General features: G+C 39.1%; 2 protein-coding genes across 4 annotated transcripts in view; one reads left to right on the top strand and one right to left on the bottom strand.

Moving 5' to 3' along the window:
- The window catches only part of LOC306848491 (MAP kinase-activated protein kinase 2-like), a 458,467-nt gene that overhangs the window by 30,434 nt on the left and 405,540 nt on the right, over positions 1–22,493 (top strand). The window lies entirely within an intron of this gene.
- On the bottom strand, positions 822–2,999 carry LOC306847931 (mamu class II histocompatibility antigen, DR alpha chain-like). Its single transcript, XM_079382180.1, has 4 exons — positions 2,862–2,999; positions 2,232–2,477; positions 1,823–2,101; positions 822–1,584 (listed from the first exon to the last, which is right to left on the bottom strand). The coding sequence occupies exons 1-4, from the start codon at positions 2,917–2,919 to the stop codon at positions 1,463–1,465; spliced, it is 705 nt and encodes a 234-aa protein (XP_079238306.1). The 5' UTR covers positions 2,920–2,999; the 3' UTR covers positions 822–1,462.

Genomic DNA, 22,493 nt, shown 5'->3' with positions numbered 1-22,493 from the left:
ATTAATGTCTTCTTCACAAGCAAAGACCACACCACAAAAATGAATGCTGAAGAATTATTTTATTGAGTAGAATGTTAAGGATGAATAGGGAGATGATGAAGGGGAAATAGGAGTCAGTTTGATCTGGGCGTCTAGTGTTGCTGGCCCCGGAGAGACTCAGGGTGGGGTATCATCTCAATTATTTTTAGGCCGAGCGATTGGGACCCGCTGATGCAACCGGGAAGGGAAGAGAAAAGGGGGTGGTAAAGATAGTTGAATGGATGAGAGAGGGAGGAGAAGGGTAGGTTCGAGAGAACGAGACAAACAGATCTGTAAGGGGCAGCCTGATATAAGTACATTTTTGGGAAGTTAGGTGATTGGTTGAGGTGTGGCCCTGCTTCTGAACCTTAGTTATCTCCCTTTAATTATCACTTTTAACATCACTATTTTATAAAGAAGATGAATGAAAGTATTTCAGCTATTTCAAGAGAAACTTACCCTTCCTGTACCTCAAACAGTAGAGCATGGTTCTTAACAATGACAAATTCTAAGGTTCAATTTGCAGGGTAAGCAAGAACTGATAATATTTACACCTTGAAGGCATGTAAGTTACTTAATTAAATGTAGATTACGTAAATGTAGATATTGGCTACAATATTTATGTAGGTCATTCTAAAATATGTGTTTGTTCTTCTGGTCTATTATATTCTCGCCTGTTCCTCTGTCTTTCAACACATAGCCATCTCTGTTGTTTTATGGACAGCCCTATCTAATACGCTTTTGAGGTTACCTTGCCTTTGAACAGTTATATATGATAACACAATATAAAATCACAAGGAAAATCAAAATAGAGAATCTTTATTTGAAGTGTATGTCAGAAAACGTACAAGATCTTGAAAAATTGATAACTTGAAATTGATTGCAATGACAGAAAATTTCAAACTTTAAAAACAATTTCTACCTTATTTTCAAGCACACAGCACCACAATTTTTTAAGAATGCCATAATGTTTGATGAAAAAGACTTGAATTGATCCAGCAATGAGGAAGATGATAAGAGCTCAACCAGAGAGTAGCCTAACTAACAGATACAATTATTCAAATTAAATCCAGTATCACTCTGGATGAACTGAAAATGTGATGTATTAGTAAAATGATCATCTACTATTTTAAGCCTTTAAACATCTGTATGTAAGTGTGTATGGTGTTACATTTCAAACAATTATGTTGCTTCATTGGTGCATTATTAGAAATATCAGGCAATATTAATGTTGTTAAAGATTACATTGAGATTTATGTCTCTATGAATCTATTTCTATATAACATCTAAGATGTTTCCCGTCACCAGTGTGACGAGTGACAGAATGATGCTCAGGATTATTGTTTTAAATTTCACTGGAGCCAAATGAACCTGGCTTTATTTGCAGGACCTGTTACACACTATATACAATTTCTTTTCAAAGTTTGCTTTCATATCTGGGATGTCAGTTGCAGTTGTTTCCTTTAATGAGGAAGAAAGTTCCAGCAGCGACTCCCAGCAGCCCCAGAGACAGACCCACTCCACAGAACACCGCTGGACCAACACCAGGCACAGCAACGTCCACTTCTAGAATACACACATATACAACCATTTTGTTTATGCAATTTTAATAATGTAGACTTTATTAATGTAATATTTCCACAATTTTCAGTGTTTCATATGTATATTTTAGGCTGCTACTCTTATCTTTCACATCAATAATCTATTTTATGTGAATATATATTTGTATTAATTATTTATAGAAAACAATTGGGGAAAATAAATAATAGAAATCAGCCCAGTGATTCTCTAAAACCACACTCACCCCATGTTTTAGTCTGAGGTTGATCGAGAGCTACATGGTTGACAGTGCAGCTGTAAATGTCTCCCTCCACAGGTGTGAACGGCAGACTGGAGAAGATGTTGTAAGTGCCGTCATCTTTTGGGCGATACTGACTTAGACTGTCTTCTTTTAAAGCCTCGTTGTTTTTAGTCCATGAGACTCTGACAGGAGGAGGGAAGAATCCACTCACATGACAGATGAGAGTGTTTTCAACATTCAGCTGCACATCATCTTCAGCATAGATGGAAGTATGAGGTTTGTCTGATAATACAGACAAAGACACGGATGCTGTTATTATTTCAAGCATTTGAGATACAATTTGTTTAAACCAAATTTAGAAGTTGTTACACAGTTGTTACATACATAAATATAATTCAAATGCATGACCTACCCATTTTCTCTTGAGGATTTTTATAAGCTTTGATGGCTACATCTAAGTTTTGTTTGCAGACTTCTTGATTAGTAACAGCAGCCTGATAGAAACCATCATAGCCGAGGGGATCTGAAAAGTCAGGCTGAGTAATTACTCCTACTCCTTTAATGAAGTCTGCATGCCACAGTTCCTCTCCATCCATTCCATACATATTTTCTTTCTCTGTATCAGAGCATCCATTAAAATAATAATCCTCATGAACAACTGAAACAAACAAACAAGTATTAGCTTGATAAAACAATACATGATCATTTTAGACTATTTAGATGATACATTAAAATATAGGACTGTTTGAATATGAGATGTATTCACACCATTTGCACATGCATGATTTTTGAACATGATTGCTCAGAATTTTTATTCATTAAAAATTACATAAGTATAAACTGCTCACAATTTTTTGAGATGACATTTTTCTGTCTCAGCCTTGTCTGATAACAGAATATTATACTATTATTCAAAAACTGAATATTACAAAATAAATCTTTCCATGCCAGAGTCATTTACATATCAGTATTCCTTGAAAAAGTTAAAGACGAAGAAAATGGTGTCTTTTAACTAATTATTATTTATAATCCACTGACTTACCTTTGTTCTCTGAAGAAACAAGTGCAGCAAGCATGAACATAAATACATAGAGCTCCATCTTTCTCAGAGCTAAATGGGACAAATACTACACAAACTCTTTTTTAGTTTGATGATAGCAGGTCTTTACTCCGCCTTAATGGCTCATGTAGCAGCCTCATGATCCTCAACCAATCAAAATCATCCCTCGTGCTGATATTCTTGTATCTTGGCAAAACATTTTTTTTCCTGTTTTACATTTACTAAAGTTTGTTCAATTTAAGAGCAACCTACCACTAGTTTACTTTGTATGTATCACATTTCAATATATAGTTGTATTTTTTTTTGTATTGTTTTGTAATTTGCTTGATACTATATATGTAAATGTACAACAGTTCATACAATCAGTGTGTGCAGTAATGCATGGGTTACTTTTGAGTACAAAAACATTTTAAAGAACCTGACATGTGCATACTTGCGTGCATGAGAAGAGAAATGAGATCTCAAAATTAGACAATATAAAAAAGTGTCCAGGATTTGTTTGAAACTATACTAATCTGCGTAGAGTTTGCATGTTCTCTGTGGGTTTTCTCTGGGTGCTCTGTTTTTTCCACGATACAAGGACTTACAGGACAGGTGAATTGGAGGCTCGATATTGGCTGTAGGTGTGTGAATGTGTGTGCTATTGACTGTCCATCTGTCTGAGACAGTGGGATAGACTCCAGCATCTCTTTTACTGTACATAGGTCAAGATGTTTGGAGAATGGATAAATGAATTAAAATCAACTCTGTTTTTTTTTTTAGAGTAATCTCTACACATTTTTAATCTGCAATCATTTTAATGTAATCACCATAAATCACAGCAAGTAAAATAATAAAATTAAAATTTCCCTGCACATTTTGCTTTGTGTTAATAGTTTTAAGAAAAGTTTTCTTGTATCTTAGCTAGCACAAAAACTGTAAGCCTCTAGGAAAACCTGAAATTATGTAAAGCTGCCACAGACCTTATTCACAGCAGCACCATCTTTGATTTAGTTTTTGACATTTCCTCATTGCGTTGTACTGTTAGTTAATGTGTTTTGGGATTGTTCTGCTGATGAAACACTGCAAAATTATCTTTCCAAGAAATTTCAGTAGACAAAAAAAAAACTCCAGACAACATGAGCTGTTGAAAATTATAAATGATCTAGGAGCATTATACAGCTTTTTACAGTGGACACCATTGAAAAAATCTTATGTCTATCCCTCACAGCCTCACTTTCATATCTGTAATGTTGCTGCTCTCAATAAGGTCTATTCTGTATATTTTCAGTCATTTTAATTTATACCATTGGCCACTAGATGGGATTTTGAGGTTTTTGCCATTACATCATGACTTCATGAATCATGTTGCTTTTCTGTTCAAGTTGTTAGTTATCATTTGTGCATAAGTTGGTTTGCTTTTACTTATTTATTTACATTATTTTAGCATGTACCCTTATCCCTGTGTATCATTTCTCTGCATTTAGATGCAAACTCTGCAAGCCCAGTTGGACTGTGTAGTGGACATTAGTTCCTATGCATTAGTTCCTTCTCATCCCCATCTTTCCTCTTACCCGTCCTCCCTCCACTTTTCTCACTATGATATAATGTTTTACTTGAATGCAAGTGGTATTCACAGTTATGTTTGGTATAATTTGAATTGTCTCAGGGCAACTGGGACAATGGTCTCAATCTTACAAGAAGTAGACTAAAAAGTATTAAAGATCCTAAGAGTTTAGAGATATTTTGCTCAATGTAAAGGGTGTTCGATTTCCATCTTTCATGCAAATTACCATCTGTCCCCAGTAAGGTGTAAATGATCATGTCAAGCATTTCATCAGTGCAAACTCTAATTGCAGTTCCTGTCTCCATTTGGAGAATGTCTTGTTCTGAGTACTTAAGTGAAAAGAAAAAAAAAGGTGAAAGCTGCAAGAAGATGAGGGCGCTTCTGTAAGCCAAATGAGCCTGTAGTTCACACACTCCATACTATGTATCTTCCTGAAGTCAGGTATGCATCTTACTCTTTGATTTATCTTTGAGAATTTGATGTTTTATATTGATTTGATTTGATTTGATATCTCTGAATTGGCTATGTAATTGGCATAATACATATTTTGCCTGACTGATAATAAATTGTCACATTTGATTTTATTCTGATTAAGTGAAGGCATATGTTCCCTCAAATCTGTGTCCAGGGTTCAGTATATACTAGATCTCAGGTTAGATGGAGCATGGGGCACATCAAGTGAGACTCTAGATATCTGACTAACTGCATCACTTTAATTAAGTTCACTTATTTATTTTCTTGGTCGGTGTTTTTAAGAAATTTTTAATTTAATTAAATTTTTTTGTTGTTGTTGAAGGATAATTTGGCGAAGTGATATGGAACTGTAATACGGTCAAGACATTAAACTACTTTAAGCTGTTAATTTCCTGAAAAATAATTGCGCACCTTAGAACATTTTAAAAGACCGAACATGCAGGAAATCTTCAGCCACCACTGGATACCTCCATTGGGCCAGTTGTGTGGACCAAGTGTTGGGGGTAACGCATTACAAGTAACACAAGTTACGTAATAATATTACTTTTTCAAGTAACTAGTAAAGTAACGCATTACTTTTTAATTTACAAGAAATTTTAAATTTACTTTTTCAAAAAAGTAACGGCAATTACTTTTTTTCCCATTTATTGACTGACAGTGCGCTGTGTGAACATGCTGTTACTGTAGTTCTAGACTAAATGTGAATGTGCATTAATTCATACCACTCGCAAAATACGTCTTAGGTTACATATGTAACCACAGTTCCTCGAAGGAACGAGACGCTGCGTCAGGAGGCGCTTTGGGGAACCCCTACAGCGTAACCGGCTCTGAATACCAATTAAATCTGTCCAAAGGATGGGAGGGACGTCACGGGCGAGGTGACGTAATGACCAGCTGGTATAAAAGCACGTGCGGTGAAACCGGCGTCAGCTTCTAGAATGAAGCAAGCGCTGGCAGGGATGCCGGAAGTGTGGGCTCGTGACGCAGCGTCTCGTTCCCTCGAGGAACTGGGGTTACATACATAACCTAAGACGTTCCTCTTCAGGAAATCAAGCTGCGTCAGGAGACGCTTTGGGGAACGAGATACCCACGGCACCAGACTTCCAAATCCCTGCACTGTGTGTATCCATACGGAGCACAGCTAGGGCAAGAGACGGAAAAACCTGGAGTGGCTCGTATGTCTAGGCCATAAGACCTGACAAGGTCAGGGGCATAGACCACCCGCAGCGTAGCAGATGTCCTGGATAGGGACACCTGCGAGAAAGGCCTTGGAGGCCGCCACACTCCTCATGGAATGAGCTCTGACTCCCATGGCGAGGGGAGGTCAGAAGACTCATAACTGAGTGGCATCCACGAACCGACTGCCTCAGTGCACCACGGCGGAAACGTGTAACTAGGGGTTGTCTGCCCACTGTCAATCCACCAAGAGGGGTGTGGTAAGCAGAGATTGCCGCCACATAGACCTTCAAGGTGGAGTAGGCTAACCCTGTGGAGTGTCGAGCCTGCAGGAACTCCAGCACTGTACCAACCGGGCAGTTAACTGGGTCGAGCTGGCGATCTCCGCACCAAGAAGTGAAGAGTCTCCACTTCAGGGCATACAGTTTCCTTGTAGAGGGAGCTCTGGATTGGAGAATGGTCTCAACAACCTCGGTTGGGAGACCAGCAGCTATGAGCTGTGCCCCCTCAGGGGCCACACCCACAGCTTCCACAACTCCGGGCGGGGATGCACAATGGTGCCTCCTGCCTGTGAGAGGAGATCCCTCCTGACTGGAATCTCCCATGGAGAACCGTCGAGGAGGGAAATCAAGTCCGAGAACCATACTCGGCCCGGCCAGAACGGGGCTACTAGAAGCAGCCGGAGTCCGTCCCGGCGCACTTTCTCCAGAACTCCGGGGAGCAGAGCGATCGGGGGAAAGGCATACAGACAAAGCCTCGGCCACGTCTGTACCATGGCATCCAGCCCCAACGGAGCTGGATGACGTAGAGAGTACCAGAGGGGACATTGCGCTGACTCTTGAGTGGCGAAGAGGTCCATCTGAGCCTGGCCAAACACTCTCCAGATCTGCTTCACACCTCGGTGTGAAGCATCCATTCCCCGGATAACAGCCCCTGCCTCGACAGGGTGTCTGCTCCCATAAAAAGATGCCCAGGGACGTAAACAGCTCTCAGTGAGAGGAGTTTGCCCTGGGCCCACACAAGGATTTGGTGTGCCAACCTGTACAGGGGGCACCCGCAGTCCTTGGTGGTTGATGTAAGAGACCACCGATGTGTTGTTGGTGCGAACTAACACATGGTGACCTCTCACCGTGGGCAGGGCGGCCAATCATGACCACTCCCCAACCGGTGAGGGATGCGTCCATCGCTAGCGTTACGCGGCGACAAGGAGCTCCCAACACCAGGCCCTGGGACAAGAACCAAGGTTGTCTCCACATGTCCAAGGCACGTAGGCACCGCCGCGTGACCTTGATCATGCAAAGCGGTTTTCCCCTTGGGGAGAACCCCTTGGTCTTGAGCCACCACTGTAGGGGTCTCATGTACAGCAGGCCAATAGGTAACACGTTGGACGCAGCCGCCATCAGACCCGGCAGTCTCAGAAACTGCTTGACAGTGAGTGACCGGCCTTCTCTCACTCTCCTGACTTCCGTGAGGATCGATTCGATCCGAGCAGGAGACATACGTGCCTGCATCGTGGTCGAATCCCCCACCACACCAAGATAAGTGGTTCTCTGTACTGGAGAAAGAACACTCTTCTTGGTGTTTAGACTTAACCCCAACACTTTCATGTGGACGAGAACAACATCTCGATGTTGAGCCGCCCTCCGCTCTGACTGAGCGAGAATCAACTAATCGTCGATATAATTGAGTATGCGGACGCCCCGTAGCCGCGGAGCTAACGCGGCGTCCACACACTTCGTGAAAGTGCGGGGTGAGAGTGCTAGGCCGAAGGGAAGTACCCGAACTGGTAAGCTTCGCCCCCGAAAGCAAACCTCAGGAACTTCCTGTGAGAGGGAAGGATGGAGACGTGGAAGTATGCGTCTTTTATAACGATCACGACAAACCAGTCCTCAGACCTGATTTGAGACGCGACCTGCCTGAGCGTGAGCATCTTGAACTTCAGTCTGCTGACTGAGCGGTTCAGAGATGCTGCGATCTAAAATGCGACGCAACCCTCCATCCTTCTTTGGAACTATGAAGTACCGGCTGTAGAACCCGGACTCTCTCTCGTGAGGAGGAACCACCTCGATGCCTCCTTCCTAAATAGAGCATGTACCTCCTCTGTTCCATTACCAGAGCCTGCTCGGGGCCCACTAACGTGAAATTCACCCCGTTGAATTGAGGCGTACGAGAAACGAACTGGATTCTGTAGCCTCTCTCTACAGTGCGCAGGACCCATCTAGACACATTTGGCAGTCCACGCTGCGAAATAGTCTACTAAGGGAACCAGTCCCTCGAGACTGGCCTCTGGTGTAGTGAGAGCGGCTAGTTCGGTGCCCTGAAGCGGCGCACCGGCAGGGAAAGACCGAACCAGCTGCTCTGGAGCCCCCCGAAGGGGTGGCGAGCATCTCAGCTCCACTACGTTACCGGGCGGAAGAAACTGAGACGTGCGCTCGCTGGAGACCGCTGCGCCCTGAAGCACCGTAGGTGGCAGGGTTGGCAGAATGATCTCCTGAGGGCTTTTAAGCGCCAAGGTTGTCTCCACATGTCTAAGGCACGTAGGCATCGCCGCGTGACCTTGATCATGCGAAGCAGGTTTCCCCTCGGGGAGAACCCCTTGGTCTTGAGCCACCACTGTAGGGGTCTCATGTACACCAGGCCAATAGGTATCACGTTGGACGCAGCTGCCACCAGACCCAGCAGTATCTGAAACTGCTTGACAGTGAGTGACTGGCCTTCTTGGTCCGTGTGTGTGTGTTCACTGCTGTGTGTGTGCACGTTGGATGGGTTAAATGCAGAGCACGAATTCCGAGTGTGGGTCACCATACTTGGCCGTATGTCACTTCACTTCACTTCACTTCACTTCTTTCACTCTCCTGACTGTCGTGAGGATTGACTCGATCCGGGCAGGAGACATACGTGCCTGCACCGTGGTTGAATCCCCACCACCCCCAGATAAGTGGTTCTCTGTAATGGAGAAAGCACACTTTCCTTGGGGTTCAGTCTTAACCCCAACAATTTTAGCGAGCGAGACACTCGTAAAGTGCTGATCCCTGATCCAGCTTGCGTTTCCACTGTCAACAGTACCCTTTACTTGATAGGCGTGGTGTATACCGGAAAGTAGCGATCGACAATAAGCACGACAATAAGCACAACTCTGCCTCTTTTATGTCAGTTTTAATAAACAATAATATCCATTTTTAAAGTATATAAAAGAACAAAGTATAAGAGGCTTATATAACAGCTATAAGTCTTAAACTGACAAGTGCCAAAAGTCATAAAGTCAGAGAATGTAACATCCCTCTGGTAATTATGACTTTATGGTGGCGTTCATATGAACTCAGCTCATAAATAAGATTGCTCTACATGACTTAAATGCACAAAAACTTTCATTAGAAAAAGGATAGTTATGTTGCAGCTACTGTTTGGTCAATGATGATATAACAGCGATGAGACAAAACGGCTGTTTCTATATTCCATGTACAACTCTCACTGTGGATCAATATTTTTGTGGAATAATAAAATAATGTTTCAATAAAAAATGGTGTTAATATATATATTTTTTAATAGTAACCACTTCATAAAGGCAATAAAATCACAAATATAATAGATATTCAGTGCTCAGGTTTTTTTTTAATTAAATTTTTTTTTAATGATAAAATAGTCCATCATACCAATTCAAGTAAATATTTTTTCATACAAGTTCTTAGACCCTTTTAAGCCAATCACTGAAAATAGCACAAATATGCACATAACTGATCTTTAGTTTCTTAAAAATAAAAACATTTCAGATGTTGCAACATCACCTGTTTCCAGGGTAAAATATGATTGAAATAACAGCTCAAAATATCAGACAAAATATACAAACCTATCTTTTAGAATATTTCAGTTATATATTAGTTAGTTTAAACATTGTTATTGTCATTGTTTTAAATCCTAAAAATATAAAGTCTATAATATTTGTTTGCAATTTCATCAAGTGGCAATGTCAAATTTGACTAGGTAGTATTCTAAATAGTAACTCAAAGCATGCAGAGATTATGTTTTTAAATGATGTTTTATTAAACTTTTGGGGGAATGCATTCAAATGATCTACTCAATCAGCACGAGGAGACTGATATATACATAGCCCGATTCACCTATGTTACTCAACAGTTTTTCTGCATTTGAACCTGCCCAATTGTCACTATATCCCAGACTGAACTTTTTCCATCTGATGAAGAGCCCCTCTTTTCTCTGGATCCTCTGCAGCAATTTGTCAACCCAAGGAGCACTCGTTCTCCATTCGACACCGCAGCTGACCCTCGACCTCAGCAGACGTCGGCACATCCGGTCTGCTCCCCGTACACCAAGATACTGAGGCCTACCCTCGCCCCCACTGACAAGCAACCACCATCCTTTTCAGTGTCTTTCCCACCTTGGCCCATCCAACAATCCTTGCAACAGAGAAATGGACAGTGTTGTGGCAGGTACAGATGTCCATTTCCCAACACTCTCAGAAAGAAAGGCACAAATTGTACCTTTTAAGGTACAAGTGGCCATCACTTGGGTGGTAGCCTGAAGGGTACCATTTTGTAACTACAATTAGAGATTTTTTGATCCATTTGGGTGGCAAAGAAAATGCTTTAAAGATATTGGCTTATATGCAATTTTATTTATAAATCTTATTTTACAAAGAGAATTACTTGAAATGTATTTCACCTCTCACAGCAACAGGTGTGAGTCAAGAAACAATTAGCTGTTCAGTGCACAGAATAACTAATCAGATATTACTCAATAAATACAGTAAGTATAAAGCAGTCTTTTAAAACAGTAAAACCATCAAAAAAGGTAACAGAAGTACAAGAAATTGGCTATACTGCACAGTCATTACAAATTCAATTGAACAAATACAAATATAAAATTAAAAAGAGTACTACTTACACCTGTATAAAGTGTACTGTATACACCTTATTAAACAGGCAACATCAAGTACGGCCCATTTTGAGGTTTACAGCATAGAGCAGTTTGTCTCCAGCAAGGATACCTGGTGCTGATAAATAACTTGTCATCAACATTGTAGGTATCTAGTGCCTGGTAATCAACCTCATCACCTGGCTAGAGGACATTCCGTTCTTTCTCACATTTTACACAGTATGAGTAATAATGACAACAAAAGGAAACAGGAATTATTTACATCTTGTTCTATATTCAGCTCAAATTGTATTTGGTCCCAAATGCCCTCATGAGAACAGCATTTACTTAATGCCTCACAAATAGGAATGTAAGGGTAACTTCAGTTTTGTTACCATTTGAGTCCCTTAGTGTACTTTCCGGGTTCAGTCAACTCAAACTTTGATTCACAAAACTCTTTGAACATGTGTGGTGACATATTAAGTATTGAGGCCTCTATATGATTTCTTGAAGTTCCACACATGCAGCAAGATCAAAGCCATTTTTTAGATGATATGAGAACAGAACAAGGTATTTTTGCAGTTGTTACTGTAAGTGGTTGATTGCATTCGTAACTGGGGTAGGTAGAGGCAACAATCCACAGGAAGTGTTCCAGTCAGTGGCTTCCTGTACTTGGATGTGGTGTAAATGGTTCACTCTTAATGACATAGCAGAAATCATATTTTATATCAGTCAAATTTTCTCAGAGGATGACTTGACTGATGGAGAAAAATAATCTACATGGATAAAGTGTAAAATAATTATTATTCACACCATTTGTATGTGGGCAGAGTAAAAACAGTTTAAGAATTATAAAATGCATTTATCACAGACATACAAGTCAGACAGTCTTCTCATCTTCCCAAGCACAATGAAATGTCCGAGCTTCTTTCTGAACAAGGCTGGCAACATGACAACTGCTGCTTGAAACATAAGATATGAAACATAATTCATCCAATGCTAGAATTGGATAGGCTTGATAAAGAGGACAAAGTCTGAGTTCATTACCAAGACGGTCTTCACTCACAGATTCTTATCTAGCAGCTTTACTAAAAGATATTGCCCTTGAGATAGCTGTAGCACACTGAAGGCAATGTTTCCAAAGTTTTCTTGGAAGTGGCAGCACAGATTAACAGATTTATACAGGAAACCAATTTCTTGATTAAGCTGCAATTAGTTAAGAAAGACGCAAGCATAAGAAAATTAAAGGATTTTATACAGTTTCAGTAACCTCCATGTTAATGGGTTTGTGTAATTTCATATAGACATTATAGAATTTCTAAGCAAGAAAATAATAAAAATGTTGGCAGATTGCCACTTGTAATAATGATAAATTGGAGAACAACACTGATAACATGTAGCACTGTAAAAAGATATGCTTTCATCAAAGGCCCTTTAATTTGTTTGCATTTGCTTTCTTCAGGTTGCAGAGACTTTTTTGAAAGATACATGCCCCAACACATCCAACAAAAAATTATCAAATAATACACCTGCTTCACTTTTCTGTTTTGGATGAGTAGGTCTATTAGTCTTGCAGTTCAAATGTTACTTTCACTTTCAGACCTGTTTCACAATGCAAACTGAATTATGTCAAGATGCAAACTACAGTACAACCTCCTATATAAACATAAAAATCAAGACCCTTATTATTTATTACCTGCATTTCATGTCTCATATTGAGATGATACTGAGAGATAAACTATAATGAAAGCATTTAGGGGAATAAAACATCTTGTACAATCATAGTTTAAAGTCCAATGAATCACAAGATTGGCACAGTGCTGCAAATCAAATGAAAAACATTCATGTTTAATGTCACTGATCGTAAGAGATATATTAGACTGTAGCAACCCGGACTCTTTAACTTTTGATTGCTAAGGGAAACATAACAATTCAACCATCTGAAACAGTGTTTATCAAGCATGTTTAATCACAAAAATGTTCAACATTTTTAAAAGCCTCACAGAGTAAAAGCACATGCATTGATATCATCCCACTGACATGTTCAGTTCCTTTCCAAAACAGGATGTCACCAAGATATGAGGGATTCCACACAAGTCTGCAGACCACTCATGTGGTTTCATGAGAAAGCAGACCTTAATAAATCTGCTGAACACTGTAAAATAATGCAAGTTTTGACAAAATATACACATTGTGATTAAGTCAAAACCTGCATTACTATTAATTATTTTGTTATATTATGCATTTCAAACTGCAAGCAATCCATGTTTTTTATATGAATATAGAATAGCACATTATCAAGAACATCACATTATCAATTGTTATCTTAATCAGAACATGTCTGAGAAATCTCCTAAATATCCCTATAAAAAGAACCAATCAATTGGGTTAATTTCAGCTTCTACTGTAATATCATGTGTTGCTAGGATTTTTTTTTTTTAGAATAGTCTTTACCAGCCCTGAAAGACTGCTCACTGCTGCCATCTTCTGTCTACAAGAGCTTCAAAAAATAACTCGAAAGCACCACTTAGTGGATTTTCAAATTGATTTTTTTCTCAAGATTAAAACCTAAAGAAAACCTACAAGGTTTCCTGAATATCAGTGAGATCATGATACCGGTGATATCCATTGATTATATCCAGGAAAGCTTAGAATTACTTTCTCTTGTAATGTTTGCATTTGTTCGCTTAATTGGAATTTGCTTTAAGAAAAATAAAGTGTCACATAAGGTATATTTAGGAGTTTTAAGAAATACTTTTTGCCCCAGGCAAAGAAAAAAAAAATCAAGAAAAATAGAGGCAGATGTGCAACAGTTTTCACTTGGAAAGCAGAAAAGGACTGCAACTTTGGCACACAGGAACAATCAAATTAGAGATGCAGTTTTGAGATATAACTCTTGACTATATACACAGTCCTCATGTCCAGCAATGAGCTCCTACATTAGGAAATTCAGCTCAGTGTGAACTGCACATTGCAGCAATGCAAGTAACTTCATGTATACTACTTACAGTAAAAAAAAGATAGTATAGTAAATTTTATGTATTGTAAGGCTCGTTTATTGGTCCAATGGAGGTTTCCAATAATACGAGGAAGGTCTCTCTGCGTATTGCTTGTCTTTCCTTTTAGCAACACAACAAGATTAAATGCAATATATTTCTTTCACATATAATAACTCGTTGTTTCATCTGACTCCATAAATGAAATGTTTTAATGATATCTGTGCATCATTAAAGTGAACGAATGTTTGATTGTTCTGTTAAGCTCTGATTATACTTTACCCGCTTAGATCAGGAAACTATATCGCTTCGAGTTCCTCACTAGGTCTCCGGCACAATTTTGTCAGTTCCAATGACCCAAAACAGAGGTATTTGGCTAAATATCTGAGATTTGCCGTATTCCCACGTGCAGAATCAAAGATATGTAATACTTAGCCTCCTTGGCTGCCCCTCAGGAACTTAATTCAATCGTTTACTTTAGTAGAGTCTTCCTTTTTGACCACCATTTAAGAACATTAGTCGATCAACTTTACCTTTCTTCAAAATGGCTTTGTCTGGCCAAGCTCGTGGCTTTTCCCACGTAAACTTATCTAAAGTAACATTAAATTAGAACAGAGGTCATCGACGCATTCAGATCTAGGCTGATCAAACAGCATCTGCTGATTCTAGACAGAAACTTACTCGTCTCCTCATCCAAGCACACGTGAATTTAGGTATTGGGTATTAGTCGTCACTAATCCCTGACGCAAACTTGTGGAAATATACGAATCCGACAATCTACTTGGGAAAACAAATCTCAGAGTCGGTCAGAATACAATCAAACGTTTACAATTTATTGATCAGGTAATGAAGCAATAATTCAAAATCCAATTCATAAGGATAAAATCATCAGTTGAACATGTCATAACAACAATTCAGAAATAGAGGAATTTGTAGAAATTATTACCTGTCAACAAAAACTACACACAGCATTTGTGTGGGAAGTCAGCTTACAGACTCCGCGAACGTTTTTGCACCTTTTCCTTATATACCCAGCTAATTCAATATTCTTACCAAAAGGTGGCGTTTGTCATTATAATTACAATTTGGTTCCCTGTTGAGGGATTCACGCTGTGAGATCAGAATTTGTACTTGAATGGGTTCTTGTTTTACATGCAGGAGGTATCTGAATGGGGGATCTGGGGAGGGAAACACCTTTTTAAGAGACACATGACTTTTCTCATATTTTATAACTTCTTTTAGCTTTTCATTATGGTTGGGAGAATGAGACCATTTTACCAGGCGCACAGGGACACTTTAAATGATATCAAACATGTATAGTTACTTCTTGTGCATACCTAACATTGCATAGGTTTCAGTGTATTTTATGTGAGGAGGAGGAGGGGGGTGAAGGGGAAATAGTGTGTGTGAAGTGTGAGCTGCACTGTGTGCTGCATCTCTGAAGTTCCTTTTACATCTGCAGGAGATAGTTCAAGTGTTAATTTTCAGGAGAGCCTTTTGTTTCGTCGAGGGGTAAATCAGACATATTGGCACCAGCCTTACAGTATGCTACTTTTATTTGTCAGCACAGGCGTCATGCCCATTCAAAGTGAGGTTAGAGGTTAGAAGAGATTAGAGGTCCCGAGCCGGGCTTTTTTTTTTTTAACAGATCGGGCTCGCGCTCATTTAGCTTCTCTCCTTTTATTGTGCCCATATACGCACAGAGCACACATGGCTACTGTATGAAATATTGATTATATTATAAATATTATACTTACGCAATACGCAAAGCATATAGGCTAGCCTACGCATGTATTACCATACATTTGAAGGTGGAAGTTTACCCTGAAACTTTAAAGGAAACATTAAAAATATTCTTGAACTAGTGTTAAATATGTCTCAATACGTTCATTTAATTAAAAGAAAACACTAATTCTAACAATTTGACAAGTACAATTTGAATTTTTTTATTTTCCTAATTAAATAAGTTTCAATTATTCAGAAGTAGTTGTTCAACAATTAATATAATAAATATAATTATGTTTATGCTGTCGTCAAGAGGAAAATGCACGAGGGTTGGCGTGGTGTCCTCGCGCTCCTGCTGTTTGGTCGCCGCGCCCGTGCAAGAGCTATTTCAAATACAAAGAAAGCAATGGCTCCTTTCCTCAAAGAAACAACCGCTGCAAGAGGTGAGGAACGTTTTAAGGCTCCAAAATAAATATAAGTTACTATTTGTACACTGATTCCTACCCTGACATGCTTAAATTAACTTTTTCTTTTTAAATGTTTGTTTTAACCGCTAATTTAATAGCCGCGATGCTAACAAATCTAATGAACTTCCCCCTTTTTATCATTACCACCCCGTCCCGTATTCGCCGCCCTTCACCAGGCTCCCGACGGGAGTGGGTGTGTGAGAGAGGAGGGGCGCTGAATAGCCACGGCTGGCGGCGTGTGATGAGGCGCACCTGATGTGAATGGAGCCTCATCACCGCCGCTGCTTAAATGCCGAGCGCGCCTCTCCTCGAGAGACCGGTCTCTTCCCCATGCATGCACGCTGGTGTCCTCGTGGGTCCAGGAAGGGAGCGTCGAGGGAGCCCTGCACCTCCAGAGCCCGTTAGACGGCTGACGGGCCAGGATGCCAGGCCGTCGAGTCCCCCGGAGGAGCCGCGGCCAGCAGAGGGATCACGCCGCTCAGAACAAGCCGCCGCCACTCGCGCCCCGGCCCCCGAGATGGGAGCGCGTGCGGCCACCGGACTCCGCCCCTTCCCTGGACCCTTCCCTCCTGAACACTGCCCTCCTTCACAAGCCCCGCAGCACGACGAGGACACCAGATCCCCCTGTTTGTTTTGGACACTTTTTCCCCCCTTTTGGACACTTTATTTTGCCATTTTGTTTAATAAAAATCTCTCCGAGGCCTGACGCCACACCCACTGTGTCTGTCGTTTGCTCCTCCCGCCACAATATATATATATATATAAATATATATATTTAAAAAATTATGTACATTTATAACAGTATACTTTGTATTATATCACATTTGTATCAAATTACAAAAAAAAAACTAGTTAACGCTAATGCGAGGGTGTTTCTAATGCAGGGTCTATGGGAGGGATGGTCAATTTGACATCGTTCTCTCTTCTGACTGCTGTTAATCGGTTTCTCTCAATTTTTTTTCCTTTGTGTTTCAAAGTTCTAAGATATTTGAGTCACATTTATTTCGTTACAGTTTTGGTCAAGGTGTAAATTATGTTTTATGTTTTGTTTACAACACTATTAACACTATTGTGTTTCCATGAATGGGATTGTAATGTGCAGTATTGACTATTTAAGGTGATTATTTGAAACTATGGATATTGTTGTTGTTTATCAATAAACAATGTTTGATATGCATTTGTTTTAGTTTTTCAGTTTATTAAAATTATAAAAAATATCAATAGCAAGAACAATAAACTAGTGGGAGGGGTGGGGGGGGTGCAAAATTAAAGAAGTGAAATAAGGAAATGGTACCTTGAAGCACCCAAGGTGGTTCCTGACCATTCTTAATAAAAGCGTTCCTCCAGGAACCGTTAAAGTTCCTCAGAGAACCACCCCTTTTAAAGCGGTGCCTGGAGGCTCTACAGAGGGTTCCGCCGGCGTGGCAAAGTGAAGAACCCCAAAAGGTGCCTCCAGGAACCTTTAGTTTTTACAGTGTAGGTTAGTCTCATTACTTTTAATGAAGATGATTGTGTGTTGAACGTCTGCGACTTACTTTCAGTTTCAAAGGCGGCATTTTGCGTGTCGGCTTGCTGAAGAGATACTCAGCTACTCATCCACGGTGATGCTTGTTGCATTAGCGCTGTCATATCTGACTATAACATACCACCATATAGCCTATAAAACGCTCTCACACGTTTATTATTTAAATATTTTGGGAGGAGTAAAATTTGTATATGTGGTTTCAACAATCAGATGCATTTACACTTGTGCAGAAAAATAATTTTGATTGGGACTCGAGTGGACTCTGGAATAAGTCCAATACCTAATATGATTGAGAACTAGTCAATACAGTGTCAAAATGCACACAAGTCCATGACAAGACCAAGACCATTAAAATATGGTCTCGAGACAGAGTTCAAGGAGATCTGGGCAGCAATGGTAAAAAAAAAACCTTTAATGTCAAGTGTGATAACATGCTCTTTTTTCTTTTAAATATCTTAAGTTATTTAAAATATTTTTATTTTTAATTTTTATATTTTTAAGTTGTTAAAAATTTTATATTTTTTATCATACTATTTATATTTAGTCGTATTGTATTTATAATATTTTATTTTGTCATTAATTCTTTTGTATTTTTATCATTTTATATTGTCTTAAGTTGTCTAAGTTGTAAAAAAAATATATTTTTCTTAATAAAAGCTGTATATTTAATTTGTTTGGATAGATTGCCATTTTGTGGTCTATTAGATGTATATATGTAGCCATTCATTAGCTGTCTATTTGATGACTAGTCTATTCTTGCGCTACGATTAGACGTCTATTAAATTTTCACTGACAGCCCAAATTTTGCCTTGTTTTAGCCTAAACGTCTGGGCTGTGTTTGAACGGTTAATACTGAAATACTTTCCAACCTTTGTTGATGACTACAGAATTTACAGAGAAATGGGCGTGCAAAATGTAGGGGGGTGCTTAAAGGTACACAGTGTTAAAACAAAGATCCTAACAGGCAGCTTTCGGGGCTAATTGTAATGATCTTTCAACAAGTCCATTACTCTGACCTGCATAGACCCACACTTGTGAACATTTGCACTCTGTGCTACTCTTAACAGGCTAACTAACTCCCCAGGGTCCCTGTGAACTGCCCAGAGAACTTGCATCCTTTCTTAGTGACAAAAATCCAAAAATAAGCACCAAGGGTCCCACCACATCTAACGAGGCAACTGACAGCAAAACTCTAAAAGAAATAGCATCTTGCTACTCTTAAACAGCATCTACCTCCTGTCTTGACACACCTTAATTAAAATGTGTTTAATATCTAACAAAAACCTCACTCATTTCATCTTCCCAAAGACTTTGAAAACTGCTTGCTAACTTAAAACTGTTAAGCCCCTCTTAAAAAAACAATAATCTTTTCAACTCAAAATTCATAAACTACCTGGAATATTTCCAATCTGGTTTCTGATTACATCACAGCAATAAAACGGTAATCATCAAGATAATTTAATGATGTTTGCCTAAATGATGTTTTATTAACAAGGTTCGGGAGGAGCACAATCAGTGTTAATTTTGTCAGGCATTTTTGATTTAGTCTTAGTCTTTATCTTGAGACGAAAATGCTTAATAGTCTTAGTCACATTTTAGTCATTTGAGTCTATCATAGTTTTAGTCTAGTTTTAGTCAACGAAAAGTCATTGCATTTTTGTCAACTTTTAGTCAAACTGCAGTTACCAACATTTATTTTGGTAGCTATTTTATATGTAGCATTTAAACAAAAACAGTCATCAATTCTTCTCTCTTTAGACCAAATCAATTAAGCTTAGTTATGAGAAATTTGAATCAAGGATTGAATTTGGAAAAACTGGAATAAATTTTCATTTTTTGGTAGAAATATAAATTAAACTCATTTTTCAGATACAGTAGGTTTACTTAAGTATACATTTATTTAACATCTTTTGTTGGTTAAGATTTATGACAGATAATTAGGAATGCTGTCCATTTAAGACGGAAGGTATGCATGTAATAGCCTACTGAATTACATTCAGTTTTCACCCACCTGTTTAAGCTCACTTAAACCATAACGGACTGTATTTCCGTGAGATACTCTACATGAGAGACATTTGGACTGCTGTGTGTGTATTTGAGCGCTGAGAACTGATCGCGCGCTGTATGAGAACTGAAGAAGTGGAGCGCGCGCGAGAGAGAGCACTTCTATCAGCGCATTTCCGCCTATCGCACCTTCACTGACTTTAAGTTAATCGACAATGAATTGTGACTCCCGGGAAAAACGGGACGTCTGGTCACCCACTCCCTAACCCTTCGGTTGCTGAGGCCATTGTTTCAGATCGCTATAGTTCGCGTTTTGGTAGCCTATCCGTCCACTGCGGCTGCCATACTGAGACTAGATATGCAAACGCACCTTATCCAATGACAGAGACGCACATTTTGAAAGACAAGTCAGTTAACTTAGCCTATAGGATGTATTTTGAATGTCCGGTAGTCCTGAAATAACATTTTAGTCCCGTCTCGTCTTGTTAACGAAGACGCGCATAAATTTCGTCATAGTTTTTATCATCAGATATTAGTTTTAGCTCGTCAACGTCTCGTCTTAGTCACAGAAAAAAGGTTCGTTGACGAATATTTTTCGTCGTCGTCTTAGTCAACGAAATTAACACTGAGCACAATCAGATAATTAGTCTGGCTCAGGTGGAGCTCATCAGCTAATCAGGATGGGTGGCGGGTTCTCTGGATTTGGGCTCTGGCTCTATCCAGAGCTCGCAGCCCATCCTCTGGACAGCATGCCAAATATGCTTACGAATTGCTAAATCATATTATATGTTAGTGCGAACTCGTGAAATAGGGATTCAAGCAAAAAAAATTAATGCTGGTACAACAATCTTAGTGCTGCTGTTGAGGAGAGGAGGGGAGGGGGGGGGGGGGGGGGGTTAACCCCCCAATAACCAAAACTAGCAAGTTCAACCTGACACATAGCTTCTTTTAGTAACCATATAATTAGAATTAAACATCCATTAAAATCGTTTCCAAAAATTCACATACATACAGAACATCTTCAGGTTGCTCTAGACCACATCATACACAATTGTCTTCTAAAACACAGTCAGTGCAGCTCAACAAAAAAATTGGTCACTTGTGAAACATCTAGGCCAACATAAAAAAAAAGAAAGAAAGTGATTTACATGTTTCTTGCAAATCAAAAAAGCGCTGAATCCGAAATAATTTACATTCAGAATGTGGACTGTATTCAGTTCAGAACTTACTTCTTGAATTAATCACATATTATTTAGGAATGAAGGTGTGTACTATGAATTTTTTTTCTTGACATATTACATCCGCCATATTGCCATTGACCTTGTGATGTACTGCATCTGTGAACAATAATTTACTTGGGCGTGGTTAAAGTCAATGTTAAAGTATTTTGTGTTGAATGTTGCAGTGATTAATATTAATGATTTATCCATGCACATCATTATTTATAAAAGTGCCCCATTAATCTTTAATCAAAAACATTAATGTGCCCACCCCCTCCTGTGAATTCTCTTCTCTGATGACGTGTATACTGGCATGAGGGCTGGACAATAAGGTTGTCCAATGGCCAAACGATTCAAGATTTCAAGATTCAAGATTTTTTATTTGTCACATACACAATTATACAGGGTATAACCAGCCAGAGGTGGGGGCAAGTCACACATGTTCAAGTCTCAAGTCCCTACCATCAAGTCTCAAGCCACAGTACAAACTAATCAAGCAAGCCAAGTCAAGTCAGTGGCTCACCTCAAGCAAGTCAAGTCGAGTCCTGACAAAGGCCAAGTCAAGTCAAGTCACAGTATCAAAAAGGAACAAATATATTTTTATCACACAACCTTATTATTTTTTCCTGTGAAATTAACTTTTTTAAAGATACATTTTAAATAATAATGTTTTAAATATAACATATTGATAATAGGCAAAATTCTACTTTGTATATCGATAAATATGTAATTGAGAAAATATTGATAAAAATGTGTATCTCATATTTATGTTATATTGTGTTTGACCATCCTAGGAGACACAGATAATATTTAACAGATGTTTGAAAATGATTTTGCTCTAAATATCTCCAGCGAAGACTGGGATTCAGTCTGGGAGCACGCTAAAGAATTTCAGTGTGCAACAAAACATGCTATTCAATATAAAATAATATGCTGACTACAAATCACCCCTTGCATCAGAAACAAAATGGACCCAAAATTTTAATCAGATATAGACACCCTATTTGGACTGTTTCTTTCACTTTGCATGAATGCCTAACATCGCTCTTGAAAACTATGGCTCAAAACAAGAAACCTGATGTTAATGTTTATGTATCTTCCCCTGTAACTAAATTGACAGCTGTACATTTAAGGTCTGCCTAAGCTTTTTATGTTGTTCTTTGTTTGTTTTGTTTTCTATTTGTTCTGTTGGGGGGAAAAATATTAATTGAATATAGAAATATGAAAGTCAATGATAGACCTACTCCTACGGCTGCAAATCACTGCTTTATCACAGAAGCGTTCATTGAACTGATTTATTCAAAACAGTTGATTCGTTCATGAACAAGCAAGAATGGGCCACTGAATCACTGAACCGATTCGTTCAAATCCCTGGATTCATTCAGTATTCAGTGTGTTGCTTAGAGATGCACGTAACTCTAGCTGTGGTCAGCCGCGAATAAAATATTACTATATCGTATGTTATAAATATAAAAACTCATACTAGGGCCATTTTGACAACATGTCTTGGATTTTGGGTGCAAGAGAAACATCACTAATCGATAAAACACTGTGCACATGTTTCCGTGGTACAATTCCATTTATAGATTTACAAAGAGGGATACTCAAC

This window comes from Barbus barbus, assembly GCF_936440315.1.
Source record: "Barbus barbus genome assembly, chromosome: 28".
NCBI classification, from domain to species: domain Eukaryota; kingdom Metazoa; phylum Chordata; class Actinopteri; order Cypriniformes; family Cyprinidae; genus Barbus; species Barbus barbus.
The sequence above is the reverse complement of the archived record's forward strand: the minus strand, read 5'-3'. Positions and strand labels throughout refer to the sequence as shown.